Source organism: Rhineura floridana, chromosome 12, assembly GCF_030035675.1.
Source record: "Rhineura floridana isolate rRhiFlo1 chromosome 12, rRhiFlo1.hap2, whole genome shotgun sequence".
NCBI classification, from domain to species: Eukaryota; Metazoa; Chordata; class Lepidosauria; order Squamata; family Rhineuridae; genus Rhineura; species Rhineura floridana.
Window position 1 is genome coordinate 25,478,636 of NC_084491.1, and position 17,039 is coordinate 25,495,674.

A 17,039-nucleotide genomic window follows, 5' to 3' on the forward strand; every position below is an offset into this window, starting at 1 on the left:
GGCGCTTTTTAGTTTAGAGAAAAGGCAGGTCAGAGGAGACATGAAAGAAGTGTATAAAATTATGCATGGCATTGAGAAAGCGGATAGAGAAAAGTTTTTCTCCCTCTCTCATAATACTAGAACTCGTGGACATTCAAAGAAGCTGAATGTTGGGAGATTCAGGACAGACAAAAGGAAGTACTTCTTTCCTCAGCGCATAGTTAAACTGTGGAATTTGCTCCCACAAGATGCAGTAATGGCCACCAGCTTGGACGGCTTTAAAAGAAGATTAGACAAATTCATGGAGGACAGGGCTATCAATGGCTACTAGCCATGATGGCTGTGCTGTGCCACCCTAGTCAGAGGCAGCATGCTTCTCAAAACCAGTTGCCGGAAGCCTCAGGAGGGGAGAGTGTTCTTGCACTCGGGTCCTGCTTGCAGGCTTCCCCCAGGCACCTGGTTGGCCATTGTGAGAACAGGATGCTGGACTAGATGGGCCACTGGCCTGATCCAGCAGGCTCTTCTTATGTTCTTATGTTCTCTGCTGCATGCCCAGTCCTACCACCCGCCTTCTATCACCTTACTTAGTCTGAGTTTCTCTTCATCTGTCTCCATCTCATCTTCCTCGTCTTTTTTGCTGGGAAAGTTTTTGGGCTTCTGGTGTGGCAAACCATAATCCACTGGAGGGGAGGAGAGAATGAGGATTGGTGAGAAGACAGCTGTGCTCCCATTGCAGTTTTCTGCCAGCCCTACACAACTGGAGCCCTTCACAACTGAGGTGCTCCAGCATTATGATTACCATACCCATAGTGCTTTCCAGCATCTACGAACCATGCTCCGGTCTGAAGGTAGGGATGGGCAAATATGTCAGTTTCTCTCTCTCGCAGTTTCTCATTTTTCCAATCTTAAGTTCGGTTCTCCACATCAGTTTGTGTTGTTGTTTTTGAAAAGTCCTCATGATAATAATAATAGTAGTTTATTCGGTCAATGACCAGCATTGGTCCTCACAATAAGTCATCACCATTTTAGTGGGAATTTCCCCTAATATACACGTGTGTGTGCAATTTTCCCTAATATACACACTTTTTGCAGAGCAATTTTCCCTAATATAATGCACTCTGTTATTTTCACTATGTATTTTTATGCACACTTTACTGCAGTATATGCATTTTGTACAGATTACTCGCCTGGAGAACTGCACTGCAAAATTTGGGAAAGTGTGATTTTGAAGGTTGGCTGTATTTATCTTCTTGTATTCTTTTGGAAAGTGAGGATGAGGAACGTTTGCCTTTAAATGCAAATTGAACCAAATTTCTCCCCCATCCCTATGTAAAAGCACATGTTATAGCAATCTACAGCTTAGAAAATAGGAAAGTGGTGATGGGGGGGGAGAAATGACATGACAGAGGTGCATAAAATTATGCGTAGTATGAAGAAAGTGGATTTGAGGAAGCTTTGTTTTGGATCTGCATCATGTACCGTTACATTTTTTGGTTCGCTTCCACTATTCAATCCCTGTCAAATACACCCCTCCTGGAGCAAATATGTGTTCTTCTTGCCAGTAGTGATATTTTCTTAACATCACAAGTGGCAAACTTTGCTCTGGCTGCTGGAAAAATCAGAGCTAGACATTACAAACAATTTACAGCTGACTAGGAGCTTCCCTAATCCTAATCCAGTTCCCTGTAGTGTCTAAAATTTTTAAACTTAATATATGGAACTGACGGCAATGGAGTCTTACCCAGGAATATAAATTCAAATATGTAATTATGTCATGTATGTAGTTTTAATATGTACATATTGCCTAACTGGTTTCATATCTTACATTTTAATATTTTGTGTTAGCCCTTGCTGTTTTATCTTTTATAATTAGTACTTGTATTTGCTTCTTCTTCTTTTCGTGGTGGCCGATGGCTATGAGCAATAAAGACTATTCAATTCAATTACATTTTTTGGAGGAGCCATTTCACTGAGCCCTCCTTGTTTTGTCTAAAGCTGTTTGCTCTCTCTGGAGCTCCAATAACTGTTATTTATGTTAAAGCATTAATACTCTGCTTTTCCTCTCCAAAAAAGAGTTTCTCAAAGCAGATTGTGGATACAATTGCAAACATAAAAAAGCAACCCTTATCCCAGCCAAAAGCAACATAAGTTATCAAACCAAAACAGCAGCAAAACTAAACAAAAACAAAAGAGCAACAGCATTCGTAATTCATAGCTTAGAACAGCAACCATATCAAAAGCTTGTTTTAAAAGGAATGATTTCAACAGCTGGCAGAGAGGCAGATTTAACTAAGCAGGACCTTTAGTCTTGGAAGCAGCAGCGTTGTGAGGAGGGCCCAAGGCTTGGGTCTTTTGCACAGGGCATCAGATCTCCTTCCTCCTTTTTAAAACACTTTTATTTCATTTTAACTTTGCTTGCAGGGCAGCTTTTCCTCTGAAAGTTGGCCTAAATCTTCACTGATGCATATAAAATACCATATGCAAATTCTATGCCATAGCCCTGTAAGCCGGGTCTTATGAGGATCTAGCAACACCCTGGCTTGGAAGCGAAGAAGAGGTATACTAGGCCGCAAAGTGGCTGTTCCAAGCAGATTTCTGCTTTGCTTGTCTGTCCCAGAGAAGGGCATGTGATAATACTCACCATCTCCATAATCAGGCAGCTCTAACCCTTCTTCGTAATGACTCTCGAAGGGTGCAGTAGGCGGCTCCTCCGGCTTCTCTGCTGAGCAAAACAGAAATGGCAGTAAGACTCTCACATCCCTGTGATAGCGTGACTGCCCACAGGCCCTATGGAGGAGGGCAGGGGCCAGTGGCAGCTGGTGGTTCCATGTCAGCGGGCCAGTGCAATCCGTTCCAGATTTTAGTCTGAACTCCCAAGGAACTGTCCAAGGTGCTACAGCAGGTGCTCAAAAGGCTGCAAAATTTGGTTTGAAGACTGATTTCTCCAGGCAAAACAACTTTTTGTTGGCTAACTGGGACTTGCTGAAGTAAGATGAGTCTGCTTTGCCATCCTCTTTTATCGGTGCTTTTATTCAAAAACGGAACTAATTCATGCTAAATGGTAAAAATGAGGAAGGAACAGGAAACCATACTTTATTTATTTATTATTTAATTTGTATCCCACCCTTCCTCCCAGCAGGAGCCCAGGGCGGCCCTTTGTGCCCCTTTGTAGCTAGAAGGGCCACAAACACACATGCTTGCCTAAGCAGGACTCAAAATATGCCACCTGTATAGATATGACTTCTTTGTATTCTCACAGGCCTGACTTGCACATAACACTAAGCCATGGTTGGTTTAAACTGTATTTAAAGTGTCATTTGTTTGAACTTCTGGATTCAGTCCTGCAAATTAACCATGGTTTCTTTTCTACAAACATCAGGAACCACCCTATTTCTGTGACTGCCATTTGTTTTAAATGCTTTTAAATTGTTGTAGCCTGCCCTGGGACCTGCTGATGACAAATAAATTTAGTAGTAGCAGTAGTAATAGTAGCAGCAGCAATGATTGTATTGCTTGACCATGGTTTGTTTGGCAGCCCCACCCCAGATGCTCACCAAACTACAGAGGCACAAGGCAAGAGTAGCTGGGAAACAAAGCAAGCTTTAGAGAAACAAGCCATGGCTTTTTTGCTTCTCTGAGAGACAACTTATGGCTTGTTAAACAAACCATAGTTCAAAACAAACGATGGCTTAGCATTATGAGTTAGTGCAGCAAAGATCAAACAGTTCTCAATCTGTATATAATGTTAAGCCAAACCACGTCTAAGCATGAATATACGAATGTGCAGGCACTCACAGCAGAATCATAGCTGCTCTGCTCCTCCCACAGTCCTCCTGCAGCCACACTGCTTGGACAGAAGTCATGGTTTAGCTTAGTGTTGCATCCAAACTTGGACTTAAAGTTTGTTCCACTCCAGACAAATCATAACACGTAGCCAAAGTTTGTTCTTGGCTTAACACTTGTTTGTTTGGGTGAGAAGGAGTCTTTCCCAACCCTACCTGGAGATGTTGGTGATTGAACCTGGGACTTTCAGCATATAAAGCATGTGCCCTACCACTAAGCCTGGGGTGGGGAACCTGCAGCTCTCCAAGTATTTATTATTGGATAAAAACTCCCATCATCCCTGACCACTGGCCATGTTGGATGGCAGTGCATGAAGGCATTGCTCTTCTCCAAGTTCTGGAGAGGGCAAGGCTAATGAGATATTCCTGATGACGCCATTAAAGTCTGTCTAGCAAAAGGCTGAGGAAAAGTGAGTTTCTAAGCCCCAAATCTGGAAGTCGAGTTCTGGCAGGAGACACGTCCTACCTGAAAATGATGGGGACTGAACCTGGGACCTTCAGCATGTAAATCATGTGCTCTACCACTGAGCCAGTTTCTAAGCACCAAATCTGGAAGCCCAGTGATCTGACATGAGGCATGCCTCCAGCAGGCACAAGAGAAAAAGATCCCCCAGTTTGGAACTTCAGATCGTTTCATCTGCCTTTGCTCTCTGGGAATGTTTTCCATTTCTTTCCCTCCTTGTCTCCTTCCTCCCCTGCCTCCACCTCCTCATCTCCCTCTACTTTCCAACGTTCTGGCAAAATGCAAGCGAGCCAAAGGAAACGAACTGCATACTTGGCTTCTCCTCCGTCTCTGGCCTGGGTCTCTCCGGTTTCCTTCTTGGTGGTTTGTTGGGTTTGTGCTGACGTCTGACGTATTCAACTGCAGGGGTGAAAAAGGAGGGTTTTATCACTTGGGAAGAGACCTGTGTGTGTGTTTGCAGAGACAGATAGGAGGACTTGGGGGGGGGCTCTTCCTCCATGTCACCCCAATGGTGTTTCCGTGTAGGGGAGTGTTTCTCAAAGCAGCAAGGAGGGGGCAGTTCTCGCTATAGCAGGGATGGGCAACCTGTGGCCCACCTACCTTGCTGGGCTACACCTCCTATCAGCCTCAGCCAACATGGCCAATGGTCAGAGATGATGGGAGTTTTAGTCCAGCAACATCTGGAGGGCTTCAGGTTCCCCGCCCATCCCGTAGGAGTGTGGGACACCAATGGGAAGAGGGATTGTGACATCTATGAAATAGATTCTCTCTAGTCCATGACAGCTTCTTATACTGTAATAAGGGTCAAAGCAGATGTGCGTCATTAGCAACTGCATCAGGATTTTACAAAGCATAATAACGGGGACTCCTTAACGCAGCTGATCAGCTATGTCAGGGAGCCCTGCAAGCAAAGCAACAATCAGGGGCTCACTTTACGCTCCAGATTCTTTCTTTGCACCTATGTCCTTAGCTATCCCGCTCATGCCAGGTCAGCATAGTTAGGGTCGCAGACAAAATTGGAGTCTGCACCAGGCCCAATTAGGTCTGCAGGCCAGAGGTTCCTGACCCCTGGCTTAGGTACCCCAAGGTGTTGTTTGCATTCTTGCTACAAGCACGGAAAAGGAGAAGTGGGGGTCACTCCTGCATGGGTAGTTGTGTCATGCTCAAGGTGAAGTGGAGCAGGACGAAGCAGCCCAAGGGCAGGGCTGGCCCTACCATGAGGCAGAGTGAGGCAATCAACTCAGGCAGCAAGGATGAGGTACGGGGAGTAGACAGAACCGTGGGGGGGCTACTTGTCCTGCCCTGCGCCCTCTAAGCTTGCACTTAGGTACAACGGAGAAAGTGTTGAAGTAAGATTCAACAGCCAGTCTGGCTGGGTTTTGCACATGGCATTAGGGGAGGTACAGTCTTGTGCACCATCTCAGGCAGCAAAATTCCTTGGGCTGGACCTGCCTAAGGGCCAGACTAGGAACATAGGAAGCCGCCTTATACTGTGTCAGACCATTGATCTGTCTAGCTCACTGGCTGGCAGCGGCTCTCCGGGCTTTCAGGCAGGGAATTCCTCCCAGCCCTACCGAGAGACGCCAGAGATTGAACCTGGGACCTTCTGCATGCAAGGCAGATGCTCTGCCACTGAGCTATGGCCCTTCCCCCACTAGAAGCAACCCGTTGTCACATAGTTCACCCTGATGCAGCTCTTAAAAAAAAAAAGCTGCCGCAGGAAGGTCATGCTGAATCAGGACCAGAGCAGGGGTGGGAGATGGAGAAGGAGACTTTAACCTTTAGCTCCCAATTCAGTCCCGAATAGAATCAGACCCCATTTGCTGTTTGCAAGGGGAGAATTGGTGCAGGCTGACCACGGCTACAAGCCACAATGCTCTCCCTCCATGGTCAGAGCCACTGTGCCTCTGAATACCAGTTGCTGGAACTTAACAAGTGGGAAGAGAGCTCTTCCACACCGGTCCTGCTTGCAAGCTTCCCATGCGCATCTGGCTGGCCAGTGTGAGAACAGGAAGCGGGACTAGATGGGCCACTGGCCTCATCCAGCAGGGTTCTTTTATGTTCTTAGGTTGCGTAGGAACTATACAAGAGAGTGAAGTAACGTGGGTGGGGGCAGGAGGAGGACAAACAGAGCCATCGTAAAAGGATATGGTTCTTGGGGGGGGGGAGATGCAGGTATACCCAAATGAGGTCTCTGGCTTGGAGCAGAGATAAGCACAGATCAAGTGAGTTCTGAAGTGCAGCACTGTTTCAAAAGTCTGAGCAGCACGGCTGGGGAAGACAAAAACAGCAACAACTAGCGGAGAGGAAGCAGAAGCGGAGCAATCGCCACCAGTTCAGGCTTCGGAAACACGAAGAACAGCACTAGGAAGAAAGACACAGACTTGGAATGTGGAGGGGAGGGAGCCGTTAGAGACAGCAAAGATCTGACTTTCTAATGCAGCCTGATCCAAGTCAGTGCCCTCTGGATGTCTTGGGCACTTTTATCCAAAAAATCTGGAGGGTGGCAGGCTGGGAGAGGCTGTCCCAAGGCATTGCTTTTCACCTATGGTGAGTCCCTGCTGGATCCCAGCGCAACCCACACAGCTTGGCTCCTGTCATGCAGTCGCTGCCTTTTTCCACCTCCTCCCCCCCCCACCTTCACCACCACCGATTTTCCTACAGCAATATTAGGAACTGCCTCTGGTTTTGCACAGGAGGGAAAATGTGCAGTAAAAATAATGGTGATGATGATGATAGGTGAGAGAACATAAAGTCCCAATTGTCTCGATTTGTTGTGCATAAACAGATGGTTAGACTCTCTCCAGGAGGTACCTAACGGGGCTGCCAGTGACACTCCTCGTATAATAATAACCGAACCAGAGAAGTGATCACCCAGCTGAGCAGGGCAGCTTTCCATTTGGGGTCCTAATGCAGGGCAGCTCTGTTTGCTTTGGCAAAATCCTTCCCATCTGTCAAACATTATGTAGAAAGGACTCGGCATTTTCCACTCCCATGGGCCAAAAAGAGCCAGAGCACATGATGGGGAAATGGAGGTGGAGGTGGGGTGAGGGGAATCTGCTCCTGAGCTGTTCCTCCTGTGATTTTTTTCTGGGGGGGGGATTGCACAAAACTAAAGGCATATCAGGGCAATCCAGCAATGCAATAAATTACTATACAAGGAGAAGAGCTGCAACAAAAGGTTGCAGTGTGGAAGTGCTTCTGTTGAAGGTTGTAGTGTGGGAGTGCTTCTGTTCAGGATTCTAGACACCTCTATTGCCCCATGCACACCCCAGCTAGGTTTTTTGGTTTCCCATCTACCCCTTCCACCACCCAGCGTTGAAGGAGATTATAATTCCACCTGACATACAGGGGTAAGGTTCTATCTCCATGAAATATTTCCAAGCTTTAGAGCCAAACTAGAAGCATACAATCTCTCTTTTGGGAGTGGCACTGTGGTCATGCAGACGACATGTCTAAGCAGTCTTCTTCTGAAGTGTAGACTGACAGCAGGAAAGAGGTAATATGTAGGGCAAATGCGCCCTATGCACAGGTGCTGCAGGGTGTAGAAGCACCAAAAAATGGTGCTCTCTCTTTACTCTTTCAAAAACTCAATGCAAATGTGCTGCTGGCTTCACTGACAGATGCTGGTTGTGGACACGCATCCTAAATCCTTACTTGTGTGAGGATGAAGGAGCAAAAAAGGTAGACATGAATAGCTGGCTTGCTCCATGCAGAAGGAACAGAAGCAAGAAGGAGATTTGAGAGCACAGAATAACCGATGAGACACAAGACACGGGTGCACAAGACCATTTCATAGCCACAGAGACAGGGCAACCAAGAATCAACGGTCCTGGAGCCACAGACCCTCGCTGCGTGCCCCTCCCCACCCATAACAACAGGATACATCCACCCCCTAAGCAGAGGGACTGTTGCTACATGTAGGCAGGGCAAGTCGGCAGTAGCAGCACCGTACAGTCCTCGTAGTCCTCGCGCTCAATCTGCTCATTGTAATCCAGTGTCGGCGGCTCTGCTTCTCCGGGGGACTCTAGAAAAAGCGAAGTAGTACAGTCATTTCTTGGGTCTGGGACCTGCCCAGAAAGTAGCGGCTTTTGAGGGCAAGGCCTGTTTGATTAAATGGATTTCAGCAAGCCTTTAAGTAGATACTTTATCCCAATCTTCATCTATATTGGAATTTTTTAAAGATGGTTTTAAGATGTTTTGTTTTTAAGGCTTTTTTTTAGTGTTTTTTCACTTGTTGTTTGCTGACCTGGGCTCCCTTTGGGAGGAAGGGTGGGATATTTATTATCATCATCATCATTTGAGTCACTTCAGCTGTACTCAAGAACCCAGATGGCCTTGTAGCCCAGTAAAGATTGTGATTGCCTTCTAAGGATCCTGAATGCCAGCTATCAATTCTTCTTATGCTGAGGAAGCTACTGCCAGGAGCCACTAGGCTAGAACAAGGAGTCCACAGATCTGCATGCTGGTGCCCTGTGTGTTGAGCAAATGTGTTGAGCAAGAACCAAGGAAACAGGAACCCAAGTCTATGATGGATCTCTGAAAGAGATGGGCATATTTAGCCTGGAGAAGAGACGATTAAGGGGTGAGCCAAAAGCTCTCTTTAAATATCTGATGGGCTGTCATGCAGAAGACAGAGCAGACTTGTTCTCTACTGCTCCAGAAGGCAGGACTAAAGCCAACGGGTGGAAATTTCAGGGAAGGAGATTTCAGCTACATGCTAGAAGAACTTCTGAATGGTAAGGGGTGTTTGACAGTGGTAAGGCTGCCTTAGGAGGTGGTGGGCTCTTCTTGGTGGTAGATATTTAAGCAGAGGCTGGTGGCAATCTGTTAGGGATGCTGTAGCTGCCTCCTGCATTGCAGATCCTTCAATGAATGGGGGGGATGGACTACATGACCTCCGAGGTACCTTTTAATTCTATTATTCTAGGTTGGAGCATTCTCTGGGCAGCTAAAGGTTCCTAGGCTCTGGAAAAACTTGTCCACCCAGGCTGCTTCTCCTTGACATGGAAGGGCTCCAGTCCTCTATATGTTATTGGACTCCAACTCCCATTAGCCCAGCTGGCAGGACTAATGGTCAGGGATAATGAAAGTTGTAGTCCAGTAACTGCAAGTTCCCCACCTTCGTTACAATGGCTTCCAAGTGAAACTGGAAAGTTGCCTGTCAATAACAATCTCCACTGGCTTGCGATTCCTGGCTCTCCCTCCATACCTGCCTATCTGCTGACAACTACAGAGTAGTGAAACTATTTTCTGCTCCTTGTATTGAGTTTCAGTGAACACAGTGGATAATGCTGGACTGGGCACTGAATTAGGGCTACCAATGGCTACTAGCCATGATGGTTACACTCTGCCTCCTGGAGGCAGTATGCTTCTGAATACCAATTGCTGGAAACCACAGGAGGGCAGAGTGTTTGTGTACTCAGGTCCTGCCTGCAGATTTCCCATAGGCATCTAGTTGGCCACTGTGAGAATCGGATGCTGGACTAGATGGGTCACTAGGCTGATCTAGCAGGCTCTTCTTATGTTCTTATGTTTTAATTCTTTTTAAATTCTCTGAAGTTTACAGCATGCTGACTTTTTCCTCAGATATTAGGAGGCAGTGGCTGCATTGCCATCTGTAGGAAAATTTAGAGGAGTAAAGGGCTGGCCAACGTTAGGAGCAGAAAAATATCTACTGCAAAAGTGTTCGGAGGACAAAGGTGTTTTGGCGTGACCTATACTATGGAGTGATCACAGTGTGCAAGTCTGGCCTGTACATGCACACACGCCTGTCTAGGTTGATAGGTCTAGCATCCCCAGAATTTCATTCAGCCTGGGCCCTCCATATTCTTTAACCTGTGCCTAGACTGGGCTGTGGTTTAAGAATAGCAAAAATCTGGGCAAACAGCCAATCCCAGACATGAGTGTTTGCTCACCTGGCCGGCTTTCGTGGCTTCCATCGTCTCTTCCAGGCTCCTGTGGGTCAGTTGGGGGTTCATAGAAATCAGCTGAAGAAATGTCAAATAAATAAGATCAGCAAGGTTAATAGTATTTACTTATTAAACTTGTATCCTGCCCTTCCTCCCAAAGGAGCTCTTGGCAGCAAACACATTGATAGTAGAATACAATTAAAACTTCTAGAAACAGTTTAAAAATAACCTTCTAAAAAACAGTCAAAAATATCTAAAAGGTTGGCCCATCATGGAGAGACACTCCTGTTTGTGCTCTGCAAGTACAAGCACTCTCTAAGGCACTCATCCTACCTTACAGCTTCCTTGTCCCACTCGCATTTAACCCTGGTCCATCATCACTCCTCCCCTGCAGAATTACCCTGGTCCATGTCACTTCCTGATATGTTCCTATGTGCTGCCATGGTCAAAGGTACACAGCCCTCCTGGCTGTTCCCTTCCCTTGACTTTCATGTCCCTCTTCCCCATAATGCCAGAAGCACCCACAGGGGCCCCACTCCCCACATCCTGATTTGCTCTTACTGCGATGCCTAGTTGGATCCTCTTTCTCGTCCCATCGTGGTTCTGTTGGCTCCTCTGGGAAAAGAGCTGCAGGATAAAAGAGCAGGGTCAGAGATGATGAAGAAGCGAAGACCCAACAGTTGGGGAGAATGGAGTGGGAGAGGGAAGGAAGAAGAACTGGCTGAACAAAAACAAACAAAAGTGAAGACTTTCAATCAACTGCAAGGGAGCAGCATCTCTTCAGGCAAAATTCTTGGAGCCAAATCAGACACCAAGGTAGCTCCTCATCTGTGCGTTTAAGTGCAGAGTTGGTTGGGTTTTTTTACACAAATTGCCAGCATGGGGGACACAATCCTGATCACAGCCTTAGTGGGAGGTGGAGCTTTATCTCTTTACCTCTGCTGTAGTCCCACCTGGATCAGCCCCACCGTACCGGCAATTTGCATAGGGGGAAAAAATTCCCATTGAAAAAAATGGAAGTTTCCCTCCCACACACACACAATGCAAACTGAAGGCCTCTGATCCATATTAGAAACACAGCAGGGAGTAAAAGGCTCTCTTGCTTCACCATGTTGGGCCCTAATCCCGATCAGGGGGCCTGCACTGGCATTTTGTGGAGGGGAGAAACAAAAATTTGCACTTAAAGGCTTAGACATGGAGTTAACGTAAAGTGCTATTTGGCTCTTAGAATGGGGCCTTCTACCACGGTCATCTACAAGGGGGGAGGCAAGGGGGCAGTGTCCTCAGATTAACTATAACCTCCACATTCCCAGCTTTCATTTAAAAAGATAGCATGAGTAGAACCTGATATATGAGGCAGAAATTATTTTTCTCATTTGTTTTGTGAGAAACTAGACTTTCAATTGTGTTTGCTTGCAATATTTACTTTGCTCCCCCCTCAACCCCAGAAAAATTCCTGCAGATGCCCATGCCTCCCTCCTGCAAAGGGCTGAGAGAAGGCATTCAGCCCCTAGGAGAAAAGTTCCTAGTCCTCAGCAAATGCAGAAAGCAGTCTCTCCGTGACAGACCAAGGGTGTGGTTGATTGAAGCTGCAACATATTAGTTTAGAAGCACAAAAGGATGGTGAAAATCTTTGCATGGTTGAGAGAGAAATAGCGCCAGTAACAATGCGGGTGATTTAAGTTGGACTTGCTTATGAAGGAGAAGGGTTTCTTTTAATATCAGAACAGCAAGCTGGAAATGTTTAGAGAGGGTAAGATATCAGTGACGATTAGCAGCTTCCTTGGCAGACAAGGAAGAACTAAAATATCTAAAAAGGAAGAGGAAGACCACCACTTGACTGCGTTCCCCATAAAAATATATACTATGCATACCAATCTAAATTATGGACAAAGAAAGGCAGCTGAGCAATCGTTCTCAAGTCTAATAAATACAAAGAATGCATCTTTATCCTACAGATTGAAACCATCAGGTAATTAACAAATTATAACTATGAGTAAACAATAACCGGCCAAGCCCCACAACTATTGCTGTTTACATTGCAGCTTTGTCTGTTATCTGTCATTAGCTGGATGGCATTCAGTCCGTTAAATACTACAATTCAATATTGTGGCCGTGGGGGATTATGACCCTCCAGATGTGGTTGTACTTCAACTCCCATCAGCCCCAGCCAGCATGGCCCATGATCAGGATGATGGGAGTTGGAGTACAATACCTGCTTGGGGCAGGGGAGGCATAGGTTCCCCGTCTCTGACTGATTGTAAATCAGTTTAGTGGCAATGGCTTGCCCTAAAGAATCCTGGGAATTGTAGTTTATTCAATATTTCTGTTTCTCCCAGGCCAAAACTACAGCTACAAAAAGGAACAGAAGTTCCTATATTCGATATGCCCCCTATCAGATAGTAGTAGTAATAGTAGTAATTTTATTTTGGTCAAACATCAGCAAATATAAAATAGAAAGCATCAGAAATGCAGTGTACAGAAAGCAGAAGCAGAATAAAAAAACTGCAGCACTGATAAACTTTATTTCAGTTTATCCGTTCTGTTAACCACGTCCCCTTTTCCTGTATTATCTGATGCCTCGCTTATACCACACAACATCTCCAGGGAGCAGTTAAAGCCATGCTGCTGATGTCTAACCTGCAGTCCACTTTAAAACAATGTGTTCCCCACCCCCCACAGTGCTCCAGTGACCGCCGGGCAGCTGGATCTGAGTGCTGCCACCACATTAACTTTCCCCAGTGCCCCCGACACAGCATTGCTCTAGGGCATGATGGGAAATTTAATGTGATATGACTGATGAAAGTGAGGAACAGGAACTTACATTCCCCGCCTTCTTCGTTCACTCGGGCCTGCTCATTTTCCCGCTCATAAGGAAATTGGGGCAAATCGGGCAGTCCATAGCCATCTTCCTCCCTGGGTGGGGGTGGAATCAGTGGCCTTTCTGGAAAGTGGTAGATCTCCTCTTCCTCGTGCGGTTGGAGAGGTGGTGAAGGCCTCTCCGTCTTCTTTCCTCCTGATGGTTTTTTGGTGGCTTTAGGAGATTTTTCCTTCGGTTTCTTTGTTGCCTTTGGACGTTTCTCCTTGGGCTTTTTGGTGGGTTTGGGGGGCTTCTCCTTCTTGGGGCCTTTGGGAGGCCTCTCTTTAGGCTTCTTCGTTGGCTTAGGTGCTTTCTCCTTTTTCCCTTTCTTGGGCTTCTCCCTCACTGGCTGTTGTGCTCCTGCAGGAAAAGAAATATAGTCAGTCCCTTACAAGGATGTGTGAATCTGTCCATTTCCATTTCTCTTTTTCCTGTTCTTAAGTCCAGTTCTCCTCAATTCCACATCAGTTTACAATTAAAAAAAAAACCCTCATGAAGATTCATCAGCATTTTAGTGCAAAGTTCTCCTAGCGCACACATTTTTGAATGCAATTTTACCTAATATAGACAATTTTGCATACCAATTCCCCCCATAAAGCATTTGTGTATGCGACTGTCATTAATATGTGCATTTCTATGCATACTTTACCCTAGTATATGCAATTCGCTACACTACGTGGCTGAAGAACTGCATTTCAAAATTCAGAGAAGTGAAAATTTCAAAGGACTGCTGTGTTTTGGTTTGCATATTGTTTTGGAAAGTGCACATTAGGTAGGTTTGCCTTTAAATGCAAACTGAATTGAATTTCTTCCCCATCCATAGACCCTTGTGGGTCCCCAATCAAGTACAAGTGGCGTAGGAATAGCTGACGCATTGGAAATATACCAGTCACTTACTCCCACTCAGCTAACTTCCTGGTATCTTTTAATTGTTTTAACTGGTCATAACCTCAGTTCACTGTGGTTATTCAAATCCAGACCATCCAATATTTTGGACATACCATTTTGATGTGCCCGTCAAACAATGTGCATTACATATTTCTATGCTGGGCCATAATGAATCCTCCCACAAGGCATTTCAAACCACTGAAATCTACACTCTAGAAAAGCTTGTATACAAATGTGAAAACTGATGCTCCCAAGTCAAACCCCAATTGTTGCCTATTACTGTATTAATATAATAGGCCTTATAGAAAGAAAGCAAACTTAGCAACAGTGATGCACGCAGCAGTTACATTTGCGCTACGTTGCTGTAATGCGCTCTGTGTGTGTTGCCCTTGAAGACAGCTCAGAAACGGCAGCTGAATGCAGCAACTAGAATACTTGCAGGAGCTGAATACTCAGAGCATGCTACACTTAATCTATATTGGCTACCTATTCTACCTATTTCTGGGCTAAATTCAAACTGCTGGTTTTGGACTTCAAAGACCCAGATCATTTGGGGCCATGTAATCTGTATGAGCTGGCTCAAGCATTAAGATTAGCACTGGAGGCCCTGTCTCTTGCCCATCTGTGAGAGCTGTTAAACTGGTGGGTACTAGGGACAGGGCCTTCTCAATGGTGGTCCCACCCCTTTGGAACTCCAGGGAAATGCAGATAACTCATCACTGCTGTTCGTTGAAAAAACTCTGAAAACACATTTATTCAAGTCTTCATTTGGCTAAACTGTGGTGCGTTTGAGGAAAACCTTCAGTTGCTGCTGGGATTATTGTTTGTTTATTTGTTGTTCCCCTTGTGAGGGCAGTGAGCCCTGAGTGGTGGGATAAAAATATTTTAAATAAATAAATAAATCATAATACTTGTCTATTAATATAACATAGCATTTTTCACTCTCATTATTACTACTACTACTATTATTATTATTTCCCACCCTTCCTCCCAGTAGGAGCCCAGGGTGGCAAACAAAAAGACTAAAAACATTATACCATGTGCCAAATGGGACTAAGATGCAAATCTGATAGACTCATATTTAGGTGCATGCCCCACTGAACCCAGCAGCATTTACTTTCAAGTAAGCATGCATAGGATGGAGCATCCCACGGAATCTGCTTCATAAAAATCGTATGAGTGAGGTCAGGTTCATTCAAACAGAGGGCAAACTGAGGCTGTGAGATAAGGGACCCCTCCAGACAACGTGAGCACAAACCTTCCACAGAGGTTCAATTATATCCTGCCTTTACTGAGCATTCGTTCTGATTTGTTTGTATAATATGACAACGAACATTTATCCTGGTTTGCTTGAGGGATGTTTATACATCTTCTTGTAAATCATTCATTCATTCCACACTTTTTAATGCCATTCCCCCATTAATTTCCTAACAGCAATAAGTCCATTTCTTGCTGAAGGTGGATTTGTTGCACTAGTGCAACAGAGCACTTTAATCCACTTTAATTGCACAAGCCTAAATTTTCCAGTATGCATTTGAATCCCTCCCACAAAATACTGACAGCCTGGGGGCCCAAAGGGACTCACTCAAAGCAAAGAAGGGTTGGACTCAGATCTTCTGGATCAGTGGTCCCCAAACTTTTTTCCCCCATGGACCACTTGAAAATTGCTGAGGGTGTTGGTGGACCACTTAATTGTTTTTCTGCCTATGGTAGCAATTGTAATGCACTGTGCTAGACACTGTATGATTTTTAACAGTATTTTTACAGACATTCCACGGACCACTGGTTGCTGTCTGGATCACACCCTAACTTTATAGCTAGTCATGAACAGCTCTCACTGCAATCGTATAAGAGTCTACTCAGAAGTCCCATTATGTTTAATGGGACTCACTCCCAGTTACGTGTGTATAGGATTTCAGCCTATACATTGAAGTCAATCTCTTTGTCTCAGTACAATGAAGATTCCAGAGTAAGTCTCAAATATCAGAACAAAACCTCAGAGATAAACTAGTCAATTTTAAACTTGAAGTTATGGAATACACCAAGGTATGTGACTGAATAAAGTATTTTGAGGCCTTGCCTACTATGCTCTTGAGATGCACTTTTGGATTTTTAAAGGACTACTGGCATGTATGGGTAGTGCTGTTCATTACGGGTACAGAACATGTTGGGAGAATCCATGCCCTTCCTCAGCTACTGATGGCTCCCAAAGCATTTGTTACCCTCCGTATTCTGCACAAACAATTTCAAGTCATCAAACTGCTGCAATGTCTTAGGCTGCGTACACACCATACATTTAGAACGCATCCCACCCCACCCCAAACAATCATGGGAACTGTAGTTTACTCCTCACAGAGCTACAATTCCCAAGCTACAATTCCCAATCTACCCTTAACAAACTATAGTTCCCAGAATTTTTGGGGGGGTACTTTAAATGTATGTTGTGTACACAGCCTTAGTTTTTACAAACGACACTACTGTACCTCAAACATTTCTAAGTTCAAATAATGGCTAGATCCACAGGTAATGGGTGCTCAAATAGAACAGATCACGACATCCTTGGGCCTTTGGTCATACATGCAAACCCTGTCCACATACATCTGTGCACACACAGGCTCCGGGTTGGGAAAAGAGGAAACGGGTGTAATCCCTCCAGACATTCACTGAACATGATAAAAGAACTTCTGGGCTCATTGCTCTATCATTCTTGCCATTCTAGCAGTAATGGGAAAACTGAGGAGCAATAGCTTTTCACCATGAATGTGCCAGACTGATTACTGGGGCAGCCTGTGGTGCACATACTACACTGCTCTGAAAGGAGTTGCACTGACTGCCGATAAGCTACCAGGCCAGGCTTAAAGTTTTGACATTGCCCAATGAAGGAATGCCTTTCTCCTTATTGCCTCACTTATAGCATCTTGCCTACCTCCTCAAAACTGAGTAGGAGCATTGTGCCCATCCATACTATAGTGAGTCATAAGAACGTGTGAACAGCCCTGCTGGATCAGACTAAAGGCCCATCTAGTCCAGCAGCCCGTTCTCATAATGGCCAACCAGAGGCCTATGGGAAGCCTGCATGCAGGACCCGAGTACAA

The 17,039-nt window shown here is 45.3% G+C and overlaps 1 protein-coding gene across 3 annotated transcripts in view; it reads right to left on the reverse strand.

The window, feature by feature from the left end:
• The window catches only part of AEBP1 (AE binding protein 1), an 86,528-nt gene that overhangs the window by 31,978 nt on the left and 37,511 nt on the right, over positions 1-17,039 (reverse strand). For 2 of the 3 annotated variants that reach the window (XM_061593475.1, XM_061593476.1), the window contains exons 3-9: positions 13,021-13,416; positions 10,758-10,823; positions 10,203-10,274; positions 8,240-8,311; positions 4,597-4,683; positions 2,621-2,701; positions 564-659 (exon numbers count right to left, since the gene is read on the reverse strand). In XM_061593475.1, coding sequence (XP_061449459.1) covers positions 564-659; positions 2,621-2,701; positions 4,597-4,683; positions 8,240-8,311; positions 10,203-10,274; positions 10,758-10,823; positions 13,021-13,416 — 870 coding nt within the window. The remainder of the gene's footprint in view (positions 1-563; positions 660-2,620; positions 2,702-4,596; positions 4,684-8,239; positions 8,312-10,202; positions 10,275-10,757; positions 10,824-13,020; positions 13,417-17,039) is intronic. The other variant, XM_061593477.1, reaches the window with a different exon arrangement.